Source organism: Pelodiscus sinensis, chromosome 3, assembly GCF_052426305.1.
Source record: "Pelodiscus sinensis isolate ZL-2025 chromosome 3, ASM5242630v1, whole genome shotgun sequence".
Taxonomy (NCBI): domain Eukaryota; kingdom Metazoa; phylum Chordata; order Testudines; family Trionychidae; genus Pelodiscus; species Pelodiscus sinensis.
In genome coordinates, this window is record NC_143054.1 from 169,503,163 (window position 1) to 169,522,746 (window position 19,584).

Sequence of the window (19,584 nt, forward strand, 5' to 3'; positions counted from 1 at the left end):
TTTTTGGAGCTTTAGTGAATGAAAAATGTGCATAATGGGTTGGAGAAAAAACGGGACAGGAACTAGTTTAAAGAAAACAATTATTATGCATTTTACATTAATTGTCTTGTTGGCAAGCTTAACTTGAATATGTATTTAAAATTATTTTCCTTTTCTGTGTAATGCTTTCTATTCTAGTAATCAAATATTTGTTAGCAAATCTGGAACAAGAAATTTTCCAAGCTGAAAAATCTCTTCTGCAGGCAGCAGCTTCATTCCCAATGTATGGGAGAGTACATTGTATAATTGGAGCTTTGCAGCAGTTAACTTTAAAGTAAGTAAAACATACCACTGTGTGCTGTGCTGTTATTATTTCAGTTACTTTTTGCAGTTTTGAATATATAATTACTTTACATTCCTTTGTATATTCTTTAAGTAACTTGACCTTGATGACTGAATGGAGGCAGATGGTTGCAAAGCTTATTTTAATGTCATACAGACTTTCAGCTGTTGTCTCTCCAATTGTTCAGAGTTCATCACCAGAGGGCCTTATTCCAATGGATACTGATTCAGGTAAATTAAATCCATTTTAGCAAAAGTCACTAGAATTTTATTTAACATTTGAATGCTTGTAAGTTTAAAGTTATGAATGTTACAGCCTGTTAATCAAATGTCTGTAATGTATTTATAATTGACAAAAGTATATTTTTTAGAAGTCATATATTATTACTTAAAATCCTCCTGTATGTATTGGCTCTAGTCCTAATAGACTACTCTGTCAGACTCTTTCAGTGTGTACTTGCAATTTACCTATTATAAGCTCCCCTTCTCCTTAGCCTCTAACCCAAACTTCCCCATCAGCTACCATCCTTCTGAGTTCCACAGACAAAAATTAAAGGCAGTAAGTGTGTTACTACTTTATGGCCAGGTCTACACTAGACCTGGAAAGTCAGCTTAAGACAGGCGACTCTAGATACGTAAAACACATAGCTGTAGTTGGGTTACCTTAAATTGGTTTTGGCACCATCCTCACTGTGGGAGGTTGACAGCAGCAAAAGTTTCCATTGGCTTTCCTTATTCCTCACAACTGTGAGGAGTACAGATGCCAGCTGGAGCTGCAACTTAGTGTTTAATTTCAGATCTATAGTAGTCCCTCTAAATCGAATGCCAGAACATCAGTCTCTGGCACGACAAGTAAAGATGTGCCTAAGGGATGCTGAGTTAGGACATAAATCTGTTGTCCCAAATACCAGCAGCTGCAGCCTCCGCCAGATATATTAAGCTAATGGTGGATGCTTTTGTTAACATCTGCCTTTTCACAGGTCCCATAAACTAATATTGGCCCCGGCAGGGAATGCCAAACAATATAGACTGTAGAGTCTGGGCCAAAGCTTGCAGAATTTGTGTATGTGAAATACTCCTATTGTCATCAGCCAGATTACTGCACTTTTTTGCCATGCTTAATTTGTGCCAGGGCTGAGCCCTGATACTTTTAGGTTTGACAATTCATAGCCCTGCCTGGTAACTCTGATTTGGTGCATTAATGATTAATGTAAAAAAAATTGCTTGAGCCATGGCACCCAATTACTTAAGCCCAAGCATCTCTTACATTACAAATTAGTGATGTTTATGAGCAAAGTGAGTGCACTAAATGCAGTTTTTGTTAAAGGTTTAGGCATACATGTTTGATATGCTGAAATAACAATGAACAGTAATTTTATTTTGAAAATTCTTGGATATGTACTAGACTTTCCTTTGAGGAGTTTTATTTTAAACTAAGGATATTAAGGACTAGTGAACTGATCGACTATCCTATAAGCATTAGCTTATCAGATAGTCTAGATGACTAGTCGATTTCCTACCCCTACCCCCTCACCCCCTCCCGCTGCCTCTATCAGAGGCAGCAGAGTGGCGGGGCGGGGAAGGGCGAAGAGGGTACTTCAAAGCGGCAGCGCCGCACAGAGCCCTATACCCAGGCTCTGGGTGGCACTGCCACGTTTCAAAGGGACAGCACTGCACAGCTGATCCCTGGCTCTTGTACATTTCAAAGAAGGAAGTGTCTATCGACTAGTTGAGTAGTTGATGGAAATTCTGTCGCCTACTCGACTAGTAAAGTAGTCATTAGTTATCTACTGGTTTAAAATAAGGATGTTAACTCAGATAAAGGACAGATTTTCTCTTACTCTAGTTTGAGGCATAAATATGACTTAAAGTGAATATAGGTTGAACCTCCGAAATCCGGGATTCTCTGGTCCAACAACATCGGTGGTCCAGCAGGACCACTGATGTTGCTGGATCAGAGAGTACCGGTGCCTGAGAGTGCAAACCCCATCCCTGGGGATCCCCGGTTCAGTGAGGGAGAAGCAGGGCAGTGGCAGCTGGTGAGCCACATCCCCAGGAACCGCAGCTGGGTGGGCTAGCAACAGGACCTGTGAGCAGCAAAAGGGGGGCAGCTGGCAAGCCCCATCCCCAGGGAGTCCTAGTTGGGCAGGAGAGCTCGCTCCCAGGGAGGCTCAGCAGGCTGGAGCCCAGTGGCAGTGTGGCCAGGGTGGAGCCAACTGCAGGGAGGGGTAATTTCCTGAGAGGCCAGGGGCAGGGGACATCCCCATACCCGGCAAATTCCTTCATTCAGGACAGGTCAGGTCCCGTGGGTGCTGGACAAGGGGGTCCAGCCTGTGGAAGGAAGACTGCTTGTTTTCTTAGAGACAGAACTGATTATTAGACAGGTATTTGCTATTTACTACTAATCTACTGTTTTCTAGCAACGTACCTAGAAAAGAGGGTGGGTGGGTGGGTGGGTGGGTGTGTGTGTGTGTGTGTGTGTGTGTGTGTGTGTGTGAGACAAATGTCAAAATGAAGAATTAGCTGGGCTTGACAAAGCCCTGGCTGGGTTGATTTAGTTGGGATTGGTCCTGCCTTGGGCAGGGGGCTGGACTTGATGATCTCCTGAGGTCTCTTCCAGCTCTGATTCTAAATAATCTATTTAAAACATAGAAACTGCAGGTCGTTTGCAGATGATCCTGAATGAGTTACAGCCACGAGATACAAATGATTATTCCACTGAAGCAAAAATATCGAAAGAACACCACAAAGTAGACTTAAAAAAAATGACTGATGACAAGCCAGCTAAAAATGTTTGCACAGAAATCAGAGGTAATTCAGATTCTCCTTTCTTAAATTAAATCAGGATATTTTCCACACAACAAGAAAATTTTCTGTGGATGATCCAAGTTAGAAGTTATTTGCTGTGGCTTTTCACTTTTACAGTAAATACGTCAGAAGTTAGTTTATGTATGGCCATGGTTTTAAAGGTTAATTCACTGTATTTCTAGAAGATTGTGAATAATTTCTCTTCGGCTCCAAGTGAAAATGAGTTATTTGGTGTTGGGCAATCAATCTGGCCAATGTAGAAAAGGCAATAATCTTTTAACTTCTTCATAACAAGCTATGTTTAAATATAGTTTTTGCTTTTGTCCTAGTGTAGTTTCCTGTCCAGTGAACATGAGGTTGGTAAGGAACGTATTAATGTAATAAAGCTCAGCTCACAAACTAACACAATAAAGAGCTCCTGCTTTGAAGACTCAATTATTAAAATAGCAGGGAATGTTGTAAGTCAGGATTGTGTTCTGTGGCATCTGTCTGAATTAGTAAATGATAGTAACAGATTAAAGTGTAATTAATCCACTGTTGCCAGATGAATTGTAAATTTTTATTTTCATAATTTGAGAGTTTTTGTTCATGGTGATACATCATAATCCCTAGAATATAAAAAAGTTGTATTTTTACATAGTATTTTTAAGTTAAAACATTAAAACTGCCAATTTTCTTGACTCACTTATTTTCATTAGTTTAAAATAGATATGAATGGGCTGTGCTTTTTTTATTTCATGAAAGAGTACTATAAACATAGTTTTTTGGACTCTTTTATTTGCTGTTCATATGATGAACACCAGATGGAGCTGTTGAGTCATGAACATTTATGTTTATAAAAACTCAAAGCTTTCAGTTTCAGATTAAAAACAAGTAAGATGTAAATGATAAATTTCTGGCTGGTATTGAAGCTCAATTCCAAAATAAAGTAAAACCTATGTTTACTTATCATTCTGGAGCTGTAGTTATATGTGTGGTTTTATTGTCAATTGAATCGCTTCATTGACCAAAACAAATCTCACTGATTTTGTTTTTGTCAAATTTGTAATCCAAAGTGCAAAAGCGTAGCATAGGTAGTTTAAGAATGGGAAATTTTGTTCACATTAAAATGATTTTTGTAAGAAGATTAAATGTAAGGAGAACTAATGATGAAACAAAATTCTATTAAAACGTATGCAACTGAGCTATCTGATATTGCACCTATTTTATTTCATTTTAAGGTAAAGAAATGCAAACATGTGATGTAACAGCTCAAATGGTACTGGTATGTTGTTGGAGAAGTATGAAGGAGATATCCTTGCTTTTAGGAATGCTGTGTAAACTTCTGCCTTCACAGACTGTTTCTGAATCTTCTGACGGGTTGATAACAGTAGAACAGGTATGAAAAGTACATTCTTCTGTAAAACCTTGCCTTTTTGGAAGAGGCTTCTAAAAACTTCTGAAGGCGGGGGAAAAAGTATGTTACAGGTTGAACCTCTTTGGTCTGGCAGCATCCATGGTCCGGCATGATTTTAGTTAGTCATCTGTCCATTTATTATGGGTGTGGCCAAGTTTATCACAGTCCCATAAAGCCCCACCAGTCCTGACTCTCAATGTTCTGTGCTGTTATTTAGTTCTAATTTACCCCTAAATGTCTGCTAAGAGTTCAGCAATCAACAGAAGTGTGGTAACGATGCTAGACAATATTCACCTCCTCTGTGGTTCGGTAAATTCTCCAGTTTAGCCATCGGTCAAGTCCTAAGGGTGCTGGACTAGAGAGGTTCAATATGTATATATGAAAAAGTTGCATTCATCATTATCTTGTTCTTTATTTTAATGGTTTATTTTTCAATAAATTGGCATGTAAGAACTAATTGACGCTGTAGTATATCAGTAAAAAGTTACTGAAATGTACATATTTGCTGGAATTCATATTCTGCTAACAAACTCGTGAGATGTTCAGTCTTTGTTCAGTGGTTTGAGGGCTTTTACCATGTATAGGCTGCAGCCGTTGATATTGAGTCTTGTGAAGGGACAGTACTGCACATATTGCTTTGGAAACATTATTTTTACGCTATTTTAGTGAATTAAGACTCATTTTTGGTTCATTTTGAAACATGGAAGTTCAGACGTCAGTTGAAAATGTTCTTTCCTTGGACTTCATACTCAGTAATTTTGGAAGCTAATATATTAATTGTTTCTGCGAATCGTGTTCTCCATAATATGGTTGAATAATATGATAGACATTTGTGGGGTCGATCTCTCTTTCCATATTCTCACCCTGCATTTTTAAATTGAAAGACCACAAAAGCTAGCACACTGGTTGGGAATGTTCAAGAGGCTGGAGTTCAGTGTTTACTAGAAATTAGTTTACCGCAAGCATTTTATTTGGGAGTATTTTGAATTTATTAGGTTTCTGGCTTTAGTTGATGATCTTTTTCCTTTCCATATGGTTTCAACAAAACTAGTTGCCAGTATGGGAAACTGAAATATGAAGAACATATTTCATGTTTAATCTTTTTTCAAATGAAAATAAATATTTAGTTTTTCCTAAAGTGTTACAACATTCTAGAATAAAATAAATAACAGTATAGTGTGCTGATGATCTGATTTCTATGCTGTTTCATGTGCAGAGCCTTAGAAATAATGCTAATATTTTTATTAACACATTGTCTCCAGCTCATATGTTTGCATCTGGTTAGCAGCTGTGCTTGTACGGTTGCAAAGCTCTGGAGTTTAGATGAAAGAACAACAGTATGTCTCCACTGTTATGTTCCTTAATCTGTTCCAAGTCAAACAGGAATTGGTATCTTGGAGTGAGTCAGCTCTGGAACTGTCACTCCCATCTTCACATGGAAATGCAGTCACAGTTAATGCTTGCTACCTTAGTGGTTGTCAGGGTATTTAGGTACACAACTCTGATTTGCATAGGTGACTCTCTCTGCTTTCATGGCCATATATAAACTAAGCCACCTACATTTTCTTTTTAAAAAGTAATAAACTGACTTCAAATAGTTGACTAGTGGAGTCTTCATTTACCTAGGATTAGCTGGAAAATACATGTATGTGGATAAATCCCTGTAATATTATACTTTGTATTAAGATCTTATCCTTTTAGATATATCTTTAAGTGTTCTTATAGAATCTCTGTAACATTTCTCCTATAACTTTGTATTAAGAAAAAATGTCTTTTGAGCTCTCCCCTTTCCTTGATTGTCCTGTTGAAATGAATGAGGTATGAATGGAGAATGAAAGGTGAGCACCTCCAGCAGCAGTTGCAAGGGTGGAGAAGGTCTGGGAGCCAGATCTAAGATAATACCTGTCAAGTGAGCTCATTAAGAAGACTGGACAGACAGACCCCTTGGGAGTCAAGCAGCAAGTGCCTGTCCTTGGAAGAACTCTCTTTGAAGCAGCATTAAGAAAGGCAAGGTGCTGACTAATTGGCTGCATGAGAGGGATAAATAGGAGGCATCTTGCAGAGGAACCCCGGTTTTTCGTCTTGTCAACATGGGAGCATTGATCTGGATCTTCAGAAGCCTGGCTCCACCCCTAACCCATCTAACTCACCTGGCCAGTGCAGTTAGGGGGAGCAACTTTTGGTAACAACAAGACGGAGTGTGCTTGTGTGTGTGAGAGCGTGCTTGAGTGTGATGTGTCATATGCATATGATAAACATTGATTGATTTATGTATGTTCAATAAATGTGGCGTGTTGCCTTATCCCCCTGAAAAAGATCCTGGGTACTTCTTTTAAGCACAACATGTAGATAGATGGGCTATATGTAGCATATACAATTGTATGCTATAACTAGAAAAAATGAAACCGCTCTTTTAGTCTAATCTAAAAAAAAGTTGTATAGTGTCATAGTAGTATTTGGGAATTTTTTATATTAATTAATTGTTTTCATAGAAAGCATCAAACTGCTGAAATCCTTTAGTAGACATTCTGTGCATTTTAATGTAATGTTTGATTTAATTAATTTATATTAATCTATATAAACAAATGGAATAAAACATTTCTAAGCTCCGTTTTATGCAGCAGTACTATATAATGGGATTTAAACCACTGGCATTATTGAGCCAAAGTACATGAAAATATTCCTACCGACTTTGATAGATTTTGGATCAGACATGTGCTGCAGTAGACACTGACAAGGAAAGGAATTATTTTTGGTGCTCTGGATCAGTGTGTGTGCTGTAGTAGCATCTCCATTGTGCCTGGAAAGGGTACTTACACTTCTCCCCGGAGTGGGTCCAACATTGCTGGCTCATGCAGTACAGGGACGGTTAATGCTCTTACTGTCACACTAGCCTAGAGCAAAGATATCTTCTCTTCCCCAGTCTGGTTGTGTCGGGCCATACACCATGATACAAAGGGAAGGAGACATTTGCTTGTGTTGGCTCCCTGTCTGCCCCCATACTGAACTTCTGTTGTTTATTCTTTTTTTGGACAAATTGTATTCATTTCCTACATGTTAGTTGAGGAACTAAAAATCTCTTTTCATATTGAACAAAATGTGCTTTTCAACAAACAGAATACAAATAATCCATTTCACTTGTTTTCATGGAGTATGCTGCTGGATTTTTAGAATGGGATGTGTATATGTGAATTTGTAATTGGATTTTTATATGCATTTCCAGTAACTTATATTACTTGATACCAAGTTCACTGTCTCTTATCTTTTACATGGAGGTCCATTTAAAACCTCATGAAAGAGAATTTAATAGCATTGTTATAAGCCAGGTGTATAGGACAAACAGCTGTTGGACCAACCAGATTGTATAGCACTGCTAATCCATTTCAATATTATTGATCTATAATATTCCCTTTTTTCTGTCTTGGGCCTTTTTTGAATTTAGACTGCTTATTATGTTGAATTGTGCCAAATTCTCTGGGTGGTTTTGTGATGTAGAGAAATAGTAACCCCGAATATAAAAGGATAGTGTTGTGGAACGGCAGTTCTCCAATGATCTATTCTCTGCAGCTGGAAGTTAGAGAGAATGCTTTTTCCCCCCCTTCTAATTTATTATTAACCCAGCTCAATTAGAGTAAAAATGAGATTCTCATGGCATTTGTACAAGGTCCAGTAGCTGTCCAGGGGCCATGGTTTTGGTTGCTCAGAATGAAATGGTGATTGTAGGTTTAGGAAGTGTTAGGATGCTGTGGATTGGAACATCAATAAGTGAGGATGCCAACATTCTTGAGTAGTGGTGTCCTTAACCCTCCTTTCCTTTGCTGCCAGATCAGGTTGCTTTAGAGATATATATTCAGAACCCATAAAATTGCCATTATTTGGCCAAAAATCTAATTTTTGTGAATGTTCTCATTCGTGTTTACCATTCATAAATTGAACTGAAACACTAAGAATTTAATTTACATGCTCTTATTGCTGGAACAATGACATCAGTGGAATTCTGTAGTAAAGACTGTGCCTGCTAATATTGATGTTTTTTCTTTTTTATATAGATACAGATATGGACATTTTAAACCTCTCCCCCACCCTGCGCGCGCACACACACATACCCACACTTAACTCAATGAATGTTTGTTTTTTGGAAAATTAAATGAAAATGTACAAGCTTCATTTAAATCATTGCTCAGGGATGAGGGGCTCAATATCCAGGCTGACCCAGGAGAGAGAGAATCTCATCACTTTCTTACCGCAGCAGCTTGGCACTAGATGAGCAACACCTCTCCATGGCTGCTGCAGCTCCAGTGGGCACAGCCAGGGGCAGCATGCATGTCCTGCAGTTGAGGCAGGCCCAGGTTTGTCTGCCCCTTGCACTCCTGAGCCAGAGTGAGGAATGCAGCTAACTGTGCACGTCTCCTTTACTCCTGATAAAGAGGAACTGCTAGCAATGGTCTAATATGATTCGGGGAGCTTCAGCTTCCACCTGCCCTACCTAAAAGGGCACGTTGAAGATGGGAGGTTTGGGGCTGAGGCAGTCTTCCCAGAAAGGGGGGGAATCCCCAGCCATCCTCTTTTACCTGCCTGGTGATTCTGTCCATTTATGAGAAGCAATCCCATTCCAGGTACATCCTATTTTCCTGGCACAACCAAGCCCTTGCCTTGCTTTAAGTTATGATAAGAGGAAGCTGTTTAGTGAATTTGGTAGTCCTAGCTTTTACAGTTTAGGGAGAGTTCTTGGACGGACACGGACATGGACACACACAGACAAACTCTCCCAAATATGCAGTAGATAAAATATCATTATCTAGATCTCTGTGTTGCAGTCTCTTGCAGTCTTTTTTTCTTGAGTCTTTCAATGTTTGATATTAAAACCTAGAGCATGCAGTCAAGTCTCTAGTCCTCATGGCAGTGGAAGAAGTTAAAAATATGAATCCTAAAGATTGAAAAGCTATAAGGCAAAAAAAAGAACTTCAAATGTATTTTTAAAATAGAATGGGTTTTTTTAGGTCTTGGGGGGGTGTGTGTGTGTGTGTGTGTGTGTGTGTGTGTGTGTGTGTGTGTGTGTGTGTGTGTGTGTGTGTGTGTGTGTGTGTGTGTGTGTGTGTGTGTGTGTGTGTGTGTGTGTGTGTGTGTGTGTGTGTGTGTGTGTGTGTGTGTGTGTGTGTGGGTGTGTGTGTGTGAGAATGTTAAATTGCCTCTGCCTGGAAAGCTAAAATCTTATGCGCAAGAGATAGGTTAGCTCAAATCTCTACAAGTGTCGATGCCCTTTTCTTTCTTGAAACAAAATACAGGACTATGTAGCATTTTAAAGACTTACAAGATGGTTTATTAGGTGATGAGCTTTCGTGGGCCAGACCCACTTCCTCAGATCAAATAGTGGAAGAAAATTGTCACAACCATATATACCAAAGGATACAATTAAAAAAAAAAATGAACACATATGAAAAGGACAAATCAAATTTCAGAACAGAAAGGGGAAGGGGGGGAGGTAAATGTCTATGAGCTAATGATATTAGAGGTGATAGTTGGGGAAGCTATCTTTGTAATGGGTAAGATAATTAGATTGTTTATTCAGACTCATGTGTAAAGTGTCGAATTTAAGCACGAATAACAGTTCAGAGGATTCTCGTTTCTTTCTTGTATCTTTTTATGTGGGTTTCATAATACATGATGAAAGATGCTTAGATTTTTTTTTTTTTTTTATAACTAGGAATTGTTTTCTCTTCACATACCCCCTTCCAAATATTTATTTCCATTCATGATCACTGATGGATGTTTGCCTCTGTTGTTTGCTAATAGCCTGAATAAAATAGCAAGAGAGAATCTTGTTTGCACCTGAAGGAATCAGTGACTCCCATAGGTCACTACGGCCCTCTATAATATGTCTACAAGACTGTTAATGACACCACACTGTTAAGTAGAAGAATTGAGTCTTGCATGTTTTTGCTAGTTTTATTATGTTTAAAGTAAAATGCTTTTTACCACTTGAATTTTAGTATGTATTTTCCTTGATTTGTTAACTATCCGTGACCTTTTGCACCTGAGAAAATATTGCTGTCTCTCAAAAGAGAGGTGTAGAGGCATAAAGTGGGGCGCACTTGTTTGAAATTTCAGTCTCAAAGTATTTTGTGTAAATAAATGTATTAGTTGTATCAGCTCAAATAATGACTTGCATTTTTTTTTATTGTTCTAGGTTACAAATATAGGAGACTACTTTAAACATCATCTTTTGCAGTCCAGGCATAGAGGAGCATTTGAATTAGCTTACACTGGCTTTGTGATGCTCACTGAAATATTCTCCAGGTAAAACACACATCTTTCTTATTTAAAAAAATGCATAGCATTTCTATAAACCATGGCCCTGATTCTGCAACTAACTGTGCAAACAGCTCCTTGCACATTTGTAGCGGTCCGTTGAGTTCAATGGGGATTTATATGACCACAGGTGCCCACCATTTGGAAGTAATTGCATGATATAGGATTTGTATAGACTTTTACTTGAATACAAGTAAAATTCAGATATTTGAATTGGAATGGTAAGATTTAAATGGCTAGTTTAATAAATAAATAAATATCCCTTTTTCTTAATTTCTGTAATACTACCTACTGAAAAATTAGTAGGTGCTCATGAGAAAATTAGAGTGAAATCCATGGACCATGCATTTTTTTTTTTTAAATCTGAGAATGAATGGTAAACTTGCTATATTCAACAAGCACATTTTTTATTTTAGTGGAATTCTCATTAGTTTTCATTGGCTGAGCAGTATATTCTCACATTTGGGAAATGACCTGGAAATTATTTTTCCCTGTAATTTTATTTTTATATTTTCGTATGAGAACCATACCAGCTGAACTGCCTCTGTGTCTAGGCAAAGGTGGATTTTCTATTCAGTGCTTAGAGAATAATTTCACAAAATAGGTGTTGAAGTGCCTGCTTTGAGACCTGGGGAAGGGGGTAGGGGCAGAACTGAGTTTTTAATGAGACAAACCAAATGCAAAATCTCCCTAACTCACTATGCTTTTCTGAGCAACAAAGCTGACAAAAGCCTAAAATGTTTCTTTATACTTACTATATTAAATCCTGTCCCTCTTCGAATGAAAGTGTGTTTTGCCATTGACTTTACTGGAGTCAGGATTTCTTCCCTTGATTTCAGGCGATGGATCTTAACTATTGTGCAGATTCATAATTAGAACTGCTATTTGCTTTCTTATATAATTTTCTGCATTGTAGAGATGTACCAATTTTAGGTGTGAAAAAGGGATTTTTTTCCAGAAGATACTATTATGGGGTCAGCCACTGGATGCTGAGAGAGCAGTTTATGGGAACTGCTAACATCTAGCCTTAGTTAGCCTTGTTACTCATTTGTACTGTACTTTAGTGAAGAGTGAGTGAGTGCGTGCGTGCTTTGGACTTATGAGGTCTCCTCCCCACATTTTCTTCCCTGGGCCGTATGCCTCAGTTGCAAGGGTTTAAATTCATCATGAGCTGTGGGAAGTCTATGCGCATGGGTGATCCACACAATTCCTGTTTGGGAAAAGGGCATCAAATGGATAAGTGTCCCATTTTCCAGAGTTTCTGGTGAAGAACTGAAAAAAGAAACTTAATGAATAGTCTTGTAGCACCTTAAAGAATAACAAAGTATGTAGATGGTATCATGAGCTTTCATGGGCATAAACCACTTTGTCAGATGAATGGAGTTATTAAAGGTCCAGCTTCTAAATAAATAGGGGATTGGTGGTGGGAAGAGAGCAGGAAAAAAGGGGAAAGAAATAAGTCAATTAGAGTGTCCATTCTACAGAGAACGTGCAATTGTTAAGTACCCATTGTTTGGTTTTTTTTTTTGTCATTGGGATGTGGAATATAGTGGGCCATCCAGTCAAAGTCTTTATTCATACCTTTGTGATAGGAATCAAACCCGTAAATGAAGTAAAGTTCTAAAGCCTTCCCTGTGTAGTTGGCTTGTGGAATTGGCCTGAAACAATACAGTGATTTAGAGTTCCATTAATGAGTGCCTGGGCAAGTTAAAATGTTCCCCAACAGGTTTGTGTGTTGCCTTTTTGCATGTCTGATTTGTGTCTATTATTCTTTCCTATAGAAACTGTTCAGTTTGGCCAGTATACATGGCAGAGGGGCGTTGCTGGCATTTGATAGCATATATCACATTAGTGGATGTGCGGCTAAATGAGCCTCTGATGTGATGGGTTATGTGGTTAGGCCCTGTGATAATATCGCTTGTTATAGATGTGTGGACAGAGTCTGTACTCAGGTTGATTGCAGGGGTGGGTTCCTGGATGATTGTGATGTGTGGTTACTGGAAAGAATTTGTTTGAGGTTAGGGGGTTGTCTGTAGGCAAGGATTGCCCTGTATCCCCAAGGCCTGAGAGAGTGAGGGGTCATTTTCCAGGATAGGTTGTAGATTGTTGATAATGCACTGGAGGGGTTTAAGTTGTGGGCTGTAGGTCCAGTTACAGACTAACTTGGCTACCTGTCTGAAGCTTTTAAAAAAAGAAAGGTACTTTTCCTGTAAACAGGGCCGGCTTTAGGCCGATACGGCTGATTTCCTGGAATCAGGCCCTGCGCATAAGAGGGCCCCGCTCCCAGACGTGCGGCGCATGTGCAGGGCCACCCTGGGCTTGCTAAAGCTGGTCCTGCCTGTGAACTCCTCCTGATGGAAGCAGCACTCAGACCCCAACTGGCAGAAGTGGCACTGGCACCTTCTAGCACACCAGCCTTGGTGTGGGGTCCCTTGGTGCTGAAAAAGGAGCCCAGGTGTCTCTTGCCACAGCCGCCAGGGACAATGCTGCCTTCAATAGGGCTGTCCTGCAATCAGCAACCAATTGAACTCTGACCTTTCCTCCAGGAGCACTGCTTGAAAGTCACCTATTGGAATGGACATGTGCATGCACTCGAAGAAAAAATGGTTACCTACCTTTCTTAAGTGTTGTTCTGCAAGATGTGTCCTCATGTCCATTCTAATCCCACGGGCTTGCCCTTTGTTGGAATGAAGGAACTGAGCAATTAGTGTGTCTGCAGCGGCATACGTATGCCACCCTATTGGCATCATTCCAAGGGACTCCATAGCCAACCTAATGGATACCGCTAGGGAAAATTTTCTGATAATTATAGGGATGTAAGCAAGTACTTGATTATCCTATAAGTGTTAGCTTATCGGATAAGTCGAGCAGAGTACTTGACTTCTTGCTTCCCTCTCCCACCCGCCTCTCCCACTGTCTCTGTATGAGGCTATGTCTAGACTATATTCCTCTTTCGAAAGAGGAAGGTAAAAGAGGAAAATTGAAAGTGCGAATGAAGCATGGATTTAAAAATCCTGCGCTTCATTTGCATAGTCATGTCCGAGTGCTTTTTCGAAAAAGGGTTTTTCGAAAGTGAAAGCACAGTCTAGATGGGGTTCTTTTAAAAAAAAAAAAACAAAAAAAACCCAACCCTTTTTTTGAAAGAACCCGTACTCCTGAAAAAATGAGCAGTATTGGGTTCTTTTGAAAAGGTCCCCCCCCCCCCCAAAAGAACCCTGTCTAGACTGTGCTTTCACTTTTGAAAAACACTTTTTCGAAAAAGCACTCAGACCGAATATGCAAATAAAGCATGGGATATTTAAATCCACGCTTCATTTGCGCTTTTGATTTGCCTCATTTACATTCCTCTTTTGAAAGAGGAATGTAGTTTAGACGTGCCCAGAGAGGCAGCAAGCGGGGGTGGAAACAGAAGCTGGTACTGGGGGGAGGTGGCATGTACATGCTCACCTATCAAAATGGATATGAGCAATACAACTCAAAGAACAACAGTTACAAAAGGTAGGTAACTGGGTTTTTTTTTTTTTTAAACAGCATGAAGAATGTCCTCCTACTTCTCGCAATATGATTAGTTTTTTCTGCTTATAAGAGTATTGGCACCATTATGCCTTCTTTGAGATACAAAACAGATGATTTAAAGGTAAACAAATTTTATATATAGAAAAAACAGTATGTTCAGAGTATGTGGAAAAATTAATCCAAATCCAACATAGATGCCTATAAAAGATTAATCGCTGTGGGATGCTGAGCCCTCTGGAGCATTTTTACGGAATTCTTTTTTGGGGGATTGTTATGAGCATCAGACAAATGTCTATGGTCCATTTTAAAGGTATCCTTGTGATATAGACCACCTTAAACTCTGAACACGAATTCTCGTGCGGCCTTCCAGTCATATTCTTAGTTCAGTAAGTATACTGCCATATTTCTGTTTTTCTACTTCTGCAGTGTTGGCAAGACATTATCCACTGTCATGGACAACTAATCCCATGTCGTGATGGGCTCCCATCCAGCTAGACAGCTTCCTTTAAAAAAATATCATCTAGATCATCCTGTTAGCTAAGTGAATTTGATCTGGCTGGAATAGGTCTGCACGTTTGTACTTAATATTTCTTATCGTGTGCCAGGTTAGAATACAAAGAGTTATTCCGCTTTCTGTTGGGTAACGGCTGCTACTTGCTAGTATTTATTCCCATATGTTTAGTAATACTATCACATCCAAGTTGATGAAAGCCTGCAGAATGAAATATTGGGACTCGAACAATCTTTGCTTTTAAACTGATCATTAATTAATTAATTACTTCTGACAGCCTCTTTTGTAAGTCTGTGGAGTAATTAAATTCTTTCTTATCTGTTTAAAATTAAACTAACAGTAAAATCAAAGTACAAGCCGTCTCTTGAACCACAGCTATGCTAATGAAGAAACTTCCTAAAAGATTGTGGGACAAATAACTGAAATACAGCTTGCACCTCCCTGGTCCTGCACCCTCAGGACCTGACACCCCATCTCGGAGGAGGGATTTTGCCAGATTAGCGGTGGTCATTTCTGGCCCCTCTTCCACCAGTCCGCTCCAGCCTTGGCCTGACCGGTGCCCTCCCAGCTGGCTCCCTCCTCTTGCTGGCCCCTCTGCACTGTCAGCCCCTGTTGCAATCCTGCACAGCTCCGCTGCCTCTATGCACCAGGCTCCTGCTGTCATGCCCAGCTCCCGCTGTTGCGCTGGGCAGCCGCACTGCCTGTGTGCATGCCAAGCTCCTTCTCCAGTGCCCTGCAGCCCCTCTGCCTTCGTGCACCGGGCTCTCGAGTCCACGCTGTGCAGTTCCACTGCTTCTGCACGCTGGGTTCCTGCTGCAGAACCTGGCTCCTGCTGCCGCTCTGGGGAGCCCCATGGTCTCTGCACGAGGCTCCTACAACCTTGCCAAGAAACCAGAGAGCCTGATCCTGCCAGACCTTCCAGGACTGCAGGTGGAGGACACTCTGTCGGTCCAGGTACAGTCCAAGGGGAGGAAAGCGGCTGACCTTGATCTGGCTGCTGATTTGCCTGAGGCTGGGCCAATGTGTTGTGGCTGCAATTCCCCCTGACCCAGTGGCGGACTGCTCTGCCATTGGTAGGGCCCTGGGTCAGGTTCAGGTGGAGTAAGGTGGGCCTGGACCTCACCGGTCACTCCACCCTGGGATGGCAGCTTCCCCACACCAGGCCGCTGGTCTCTCCTTCTCTATCATCCACTGGTGCTTAGGATGCCTGACCCTGGGGTTTCCTCGGGCTCTGCTAATTGACTCCTGGGTTTTTCTCTATTACCGAACCAAGAGAGTAGAGCTAATTGACTACTGGGTTTGCTCTTCCTCTGAACCAAGGATTGCTAATTGACTACTGAGTGTGTCCTGTCTCTACATAGACAGCAATGCTGGTTTGTTTGGTCTCTGCATTAAGAGACCGGAGCTGATTGACTCTTGGGCTTGCTCTCACCCTACAACTAGAGCTCAGAACTAACTGACTGAGGGTCTTGCTCTTGCTCTGTTTCCAGAGGACAGGGCGAATCAACCACTGTGTTTGCTCAGTCTTTGGTTGAAGAGTTTAGGGCTACTTGTCACCTACATGGGCTTGGAGCCTTTTCACAAGAGTACAGAGACCATAGACCAATGGTCACCAACCAGTAGATCCTGACTGGTTTGGCCAGGAAGCTATCAAGTGCTGGCACTTCAGTTGCCCCTGCACCCACTGTCATGCTGCTCTTGCCCTCTCCCTGGGAGCTGCCCCCCACCTCCCAGAGCCTCCTGCTTGCTATGCAGGGTGTGGGAGGAAGAAGAGGGATAACACCGATGTCAGGGCGTCCCTCCTTCCCCCACTCCTGTACCCTAGCTCGACACAGAGAGAAGGGGATGGAGGGAGCTTGACAATGCAAATCTCCATCACTGTCACACAGTGTGTGTCTGTCATTGTCACAAACTCACACTGTCCTTCCCTCTCAGCTCCCAACCCAACATATACATAGGTGGTGGTTGTTACTACTTTTACTGCTTGCAAAGTGTGTTAGTTTTGGTTTTTGACTGTCCCTACCCTGCACCTCCTCCTGCACCCAATCGCTTGCCCCTGATGCGAGTCCCCCTGCACCCAAACTCCTTCCCATAGCTTGTATCCTGAAACCCCTCCTAGACCCCAATCCCCCACCCTGGGCTAAGCCCAGAGCCTCTCCCACCATCCCAACCCCTTTGCTCAAGACCAGAGCCTGCACCCCTACCCCAGCCTGGTGAAAGTGAGTGAGGCTGGGGGACAAAGTGGGGATGGAGTGAGCAGTGTGAGGCCTTGGAGAAGGGGTGGAGCAGAAGCAGGGCCTCGAAGAAGGGGCGGGAAGGAGGTGGGGCAAGGGTATTTGGGTTTGAGGTAGATATTACATTGCATTTAAATTGAGAAAGTGATCTTGTGGTTAAAAAGGTTGGAGACCATTGCCATAGACTAATCTGTGTGTAACGTCTTCGTGCAGGGTCTGGGGGCTGTACGCTGTTGGCTGTTTAGCTCATGAGCTGTACTGGGATGCTATTCATAATGCTAATTCCCCTGACAGTAGACAGCAACCTGACAGTGCCGAGAAGTAGGGTAGCCTCCCTTTGACCCAAAGGGGAAGGAACAACTGTGCCACCATCACCACAGTAACAAAAACAAATCTACATTTGTAAGTTGCACTTTCACAATGAAGAGGTTGCACGGATGTATTTGTATGAGGTAAATTGAAAAATAAAATTTATTTTGTTTAAACAGTGCAAATATTTGAAATAAAAAATAATATGAAGTGAGCATGGTTTACTTCGTTTTCTATGTTGTAATTAAAATCAATATATTGAAAATATAGAAGAACATCCAAAATTAATACAGTTCAATTTGTATTCTGTTTAATAGTGCAATTACAACTGTGCTTAATTATTTTGATCCCAATTATTTTTTTGAGTTAATCACACAAGATGATAATGATTAATCAATGGTCCCAGTCAAAATCCAACTTAGAATACAGTTGCAGAATTCCTCTACAAGTGCTTCTTCATGCCTCTTCATTCTCCTCTGCAACATCTTGGTGCGTATTTTTTCTTGGTACACTTGACAGGCTGATTGCTCTGTAGTTCTTGCACTCACTTTTACTGCCTTTTTTATGTGGATTGGTACTATTACCACTTTCCCCCATTCACTTGACACTTGCTATCATTTGTAAATTTTATTGATGAGCTTGTCTATCGCCTCTTCAGTGTGTCTGCATCTCCTTGCAGTAGCTCTGCAGTTAGGTTGTCACTTCCTGGTATCTTTTTCTTTTTCAGACTTACTATCAAGACCTTTATTGTTTCTTCTAAGAATTCTGGCATCTGCTCTCTTGCTTGTGCTGGGTATCTTGTTCAAAACCGTTTCATCGACTGTATTCTGCATTTTGCACTTTTAAAAAAATATTCTTTCCAGTGTTTATTTTATGCTGCTTTGTCCTCAGATATTTGTTTGCATTTGCTTTTCACTGCTCAGCTCTTCAGCTTATGTACTCCACTCGTTTATCTTACCTTGGATTCAACCCATGTCATGTTTTTCTTTGCATATTTTTCTGCTTCTTTGTGTTGTTCGCCTATCTGGTTGTTTGCTTTCTGTTTTATCCCTCTGTTTTAGACTGCTGTACTATGCTTTGACTTTCACCTTCATTTTGGTTCTCATTTGGCTTTGTATGCTTGTCACTCAGCGCCACCACTTCATGTGTTATCCACTTTGGTTTCTTCATTTTGGCCTTGTAGTTCAGCTCTTGTTCATCTATTCTTGTAATAACCCTCCCTTTTCCTTCCAGTGTTCTGTATCTCTTCAGCATTCACTTTTTCTTTCTTGAAAGATATGAAATTTCTTCTGCATGACTTCTTTATATTCTTTCTCAATATCTGTCTCTTTCAATCTGTCCTTTTCTTGGTACTTTTGTTGATTGCTCTCAGCCCCCAGCTCATTAATATCAGCATTAATTATGATTTGCACGAGCACCATTTCCATCTCTAATTCAGGAATATGTCTATCATGGTCTTTGTTTGTCCATCACATATCCAAGTCAGCTTCCTCTGTGGCTTTTTTTGTTGAAATAATTGTTCTTTATCACTTGAGTGTTGCTTAAGCTACCAAATTTCTTCCTTTCTCATCCTCTTCACTCTGTTCAAATCTGCCTGTCAAATGTTATACCTCTACTGTTCTGTATACTGGGAGATCTGTAACCTCTCTGTTTCCTTAGTGAGATCATTCATGTTTGAGAACATAACGGAATGTCCTCACACAGTTAAATTTACAGGGCTTCATTCATTTGGGAGGCACAGGGTGGAGTGATTTAAATAAGTGGTTTTCAAACTTTTTAGTCTGCATTCCCTTTTCCAGTAATGTGGTCTACAGGATACCCTGTCAGAGATAAGATCATAACATACCTATGATTAGATTGCCAAGTGTTACTTATTAAAATACATTGTTTTCCGTTACAGGATTTTTCTTGCATATCCCCTGATGACAGCTCATCAGTGCGTTTAAGTACCTTGGTCTGAAAATTACAGATTTAAATCCAAGTGACTTATAAAATTAATGATGTAAGGATTTATTTTTTAAGTTACTTTCCTAACGTAAAAGTGATTGTTATTGGTTGTGACCAATAAAACATACTGACTTTGCAACTAAATATCATATTTAGTGTAAAAACTATATTACAGTAAAACTCCAATAGTCTAGCATGCAATGAGTCACAAGGCAGCAGCTGAACTGAGTGAA

At 40.5% G+C, this 19,584-nt stretch overlaps 1 protein-coding gene across 3 annotated transcripts in view; it reads left to right on the forward strand.

The window, feature by feature from the left end:
* Positions 1-19,584, forward strand: part of THADA (THADA armadillo repeat containing) — a 281,980-nt gene that overhangs the window by 20,519 nt on the left and 241,877 nt on the right. For all 3 annotated transcript variants that reach the window (XM_075925431.2, XM_075925430.2, XM_089777509.1), the window contains 5 exons: positions 178-313; positions 416-552; positions 2,974-3,132; positions 4,350-4,507; positions 10,713-10,822. In XM_075925431.2, the coding sequence (XP_075781546.2) occupies positions 178-313; positions 416-552; positions 2,974-3,132; positions 4,350-4,507; positions 10,713-10,822 (700 nt within the window). The remainder of the gene's footprint in view (positions 1-177; positions 314-415; positions 553-2,973; positions 3,133-4,349; positions 4,508-10,712; positions 10,823-19,584) is intronic.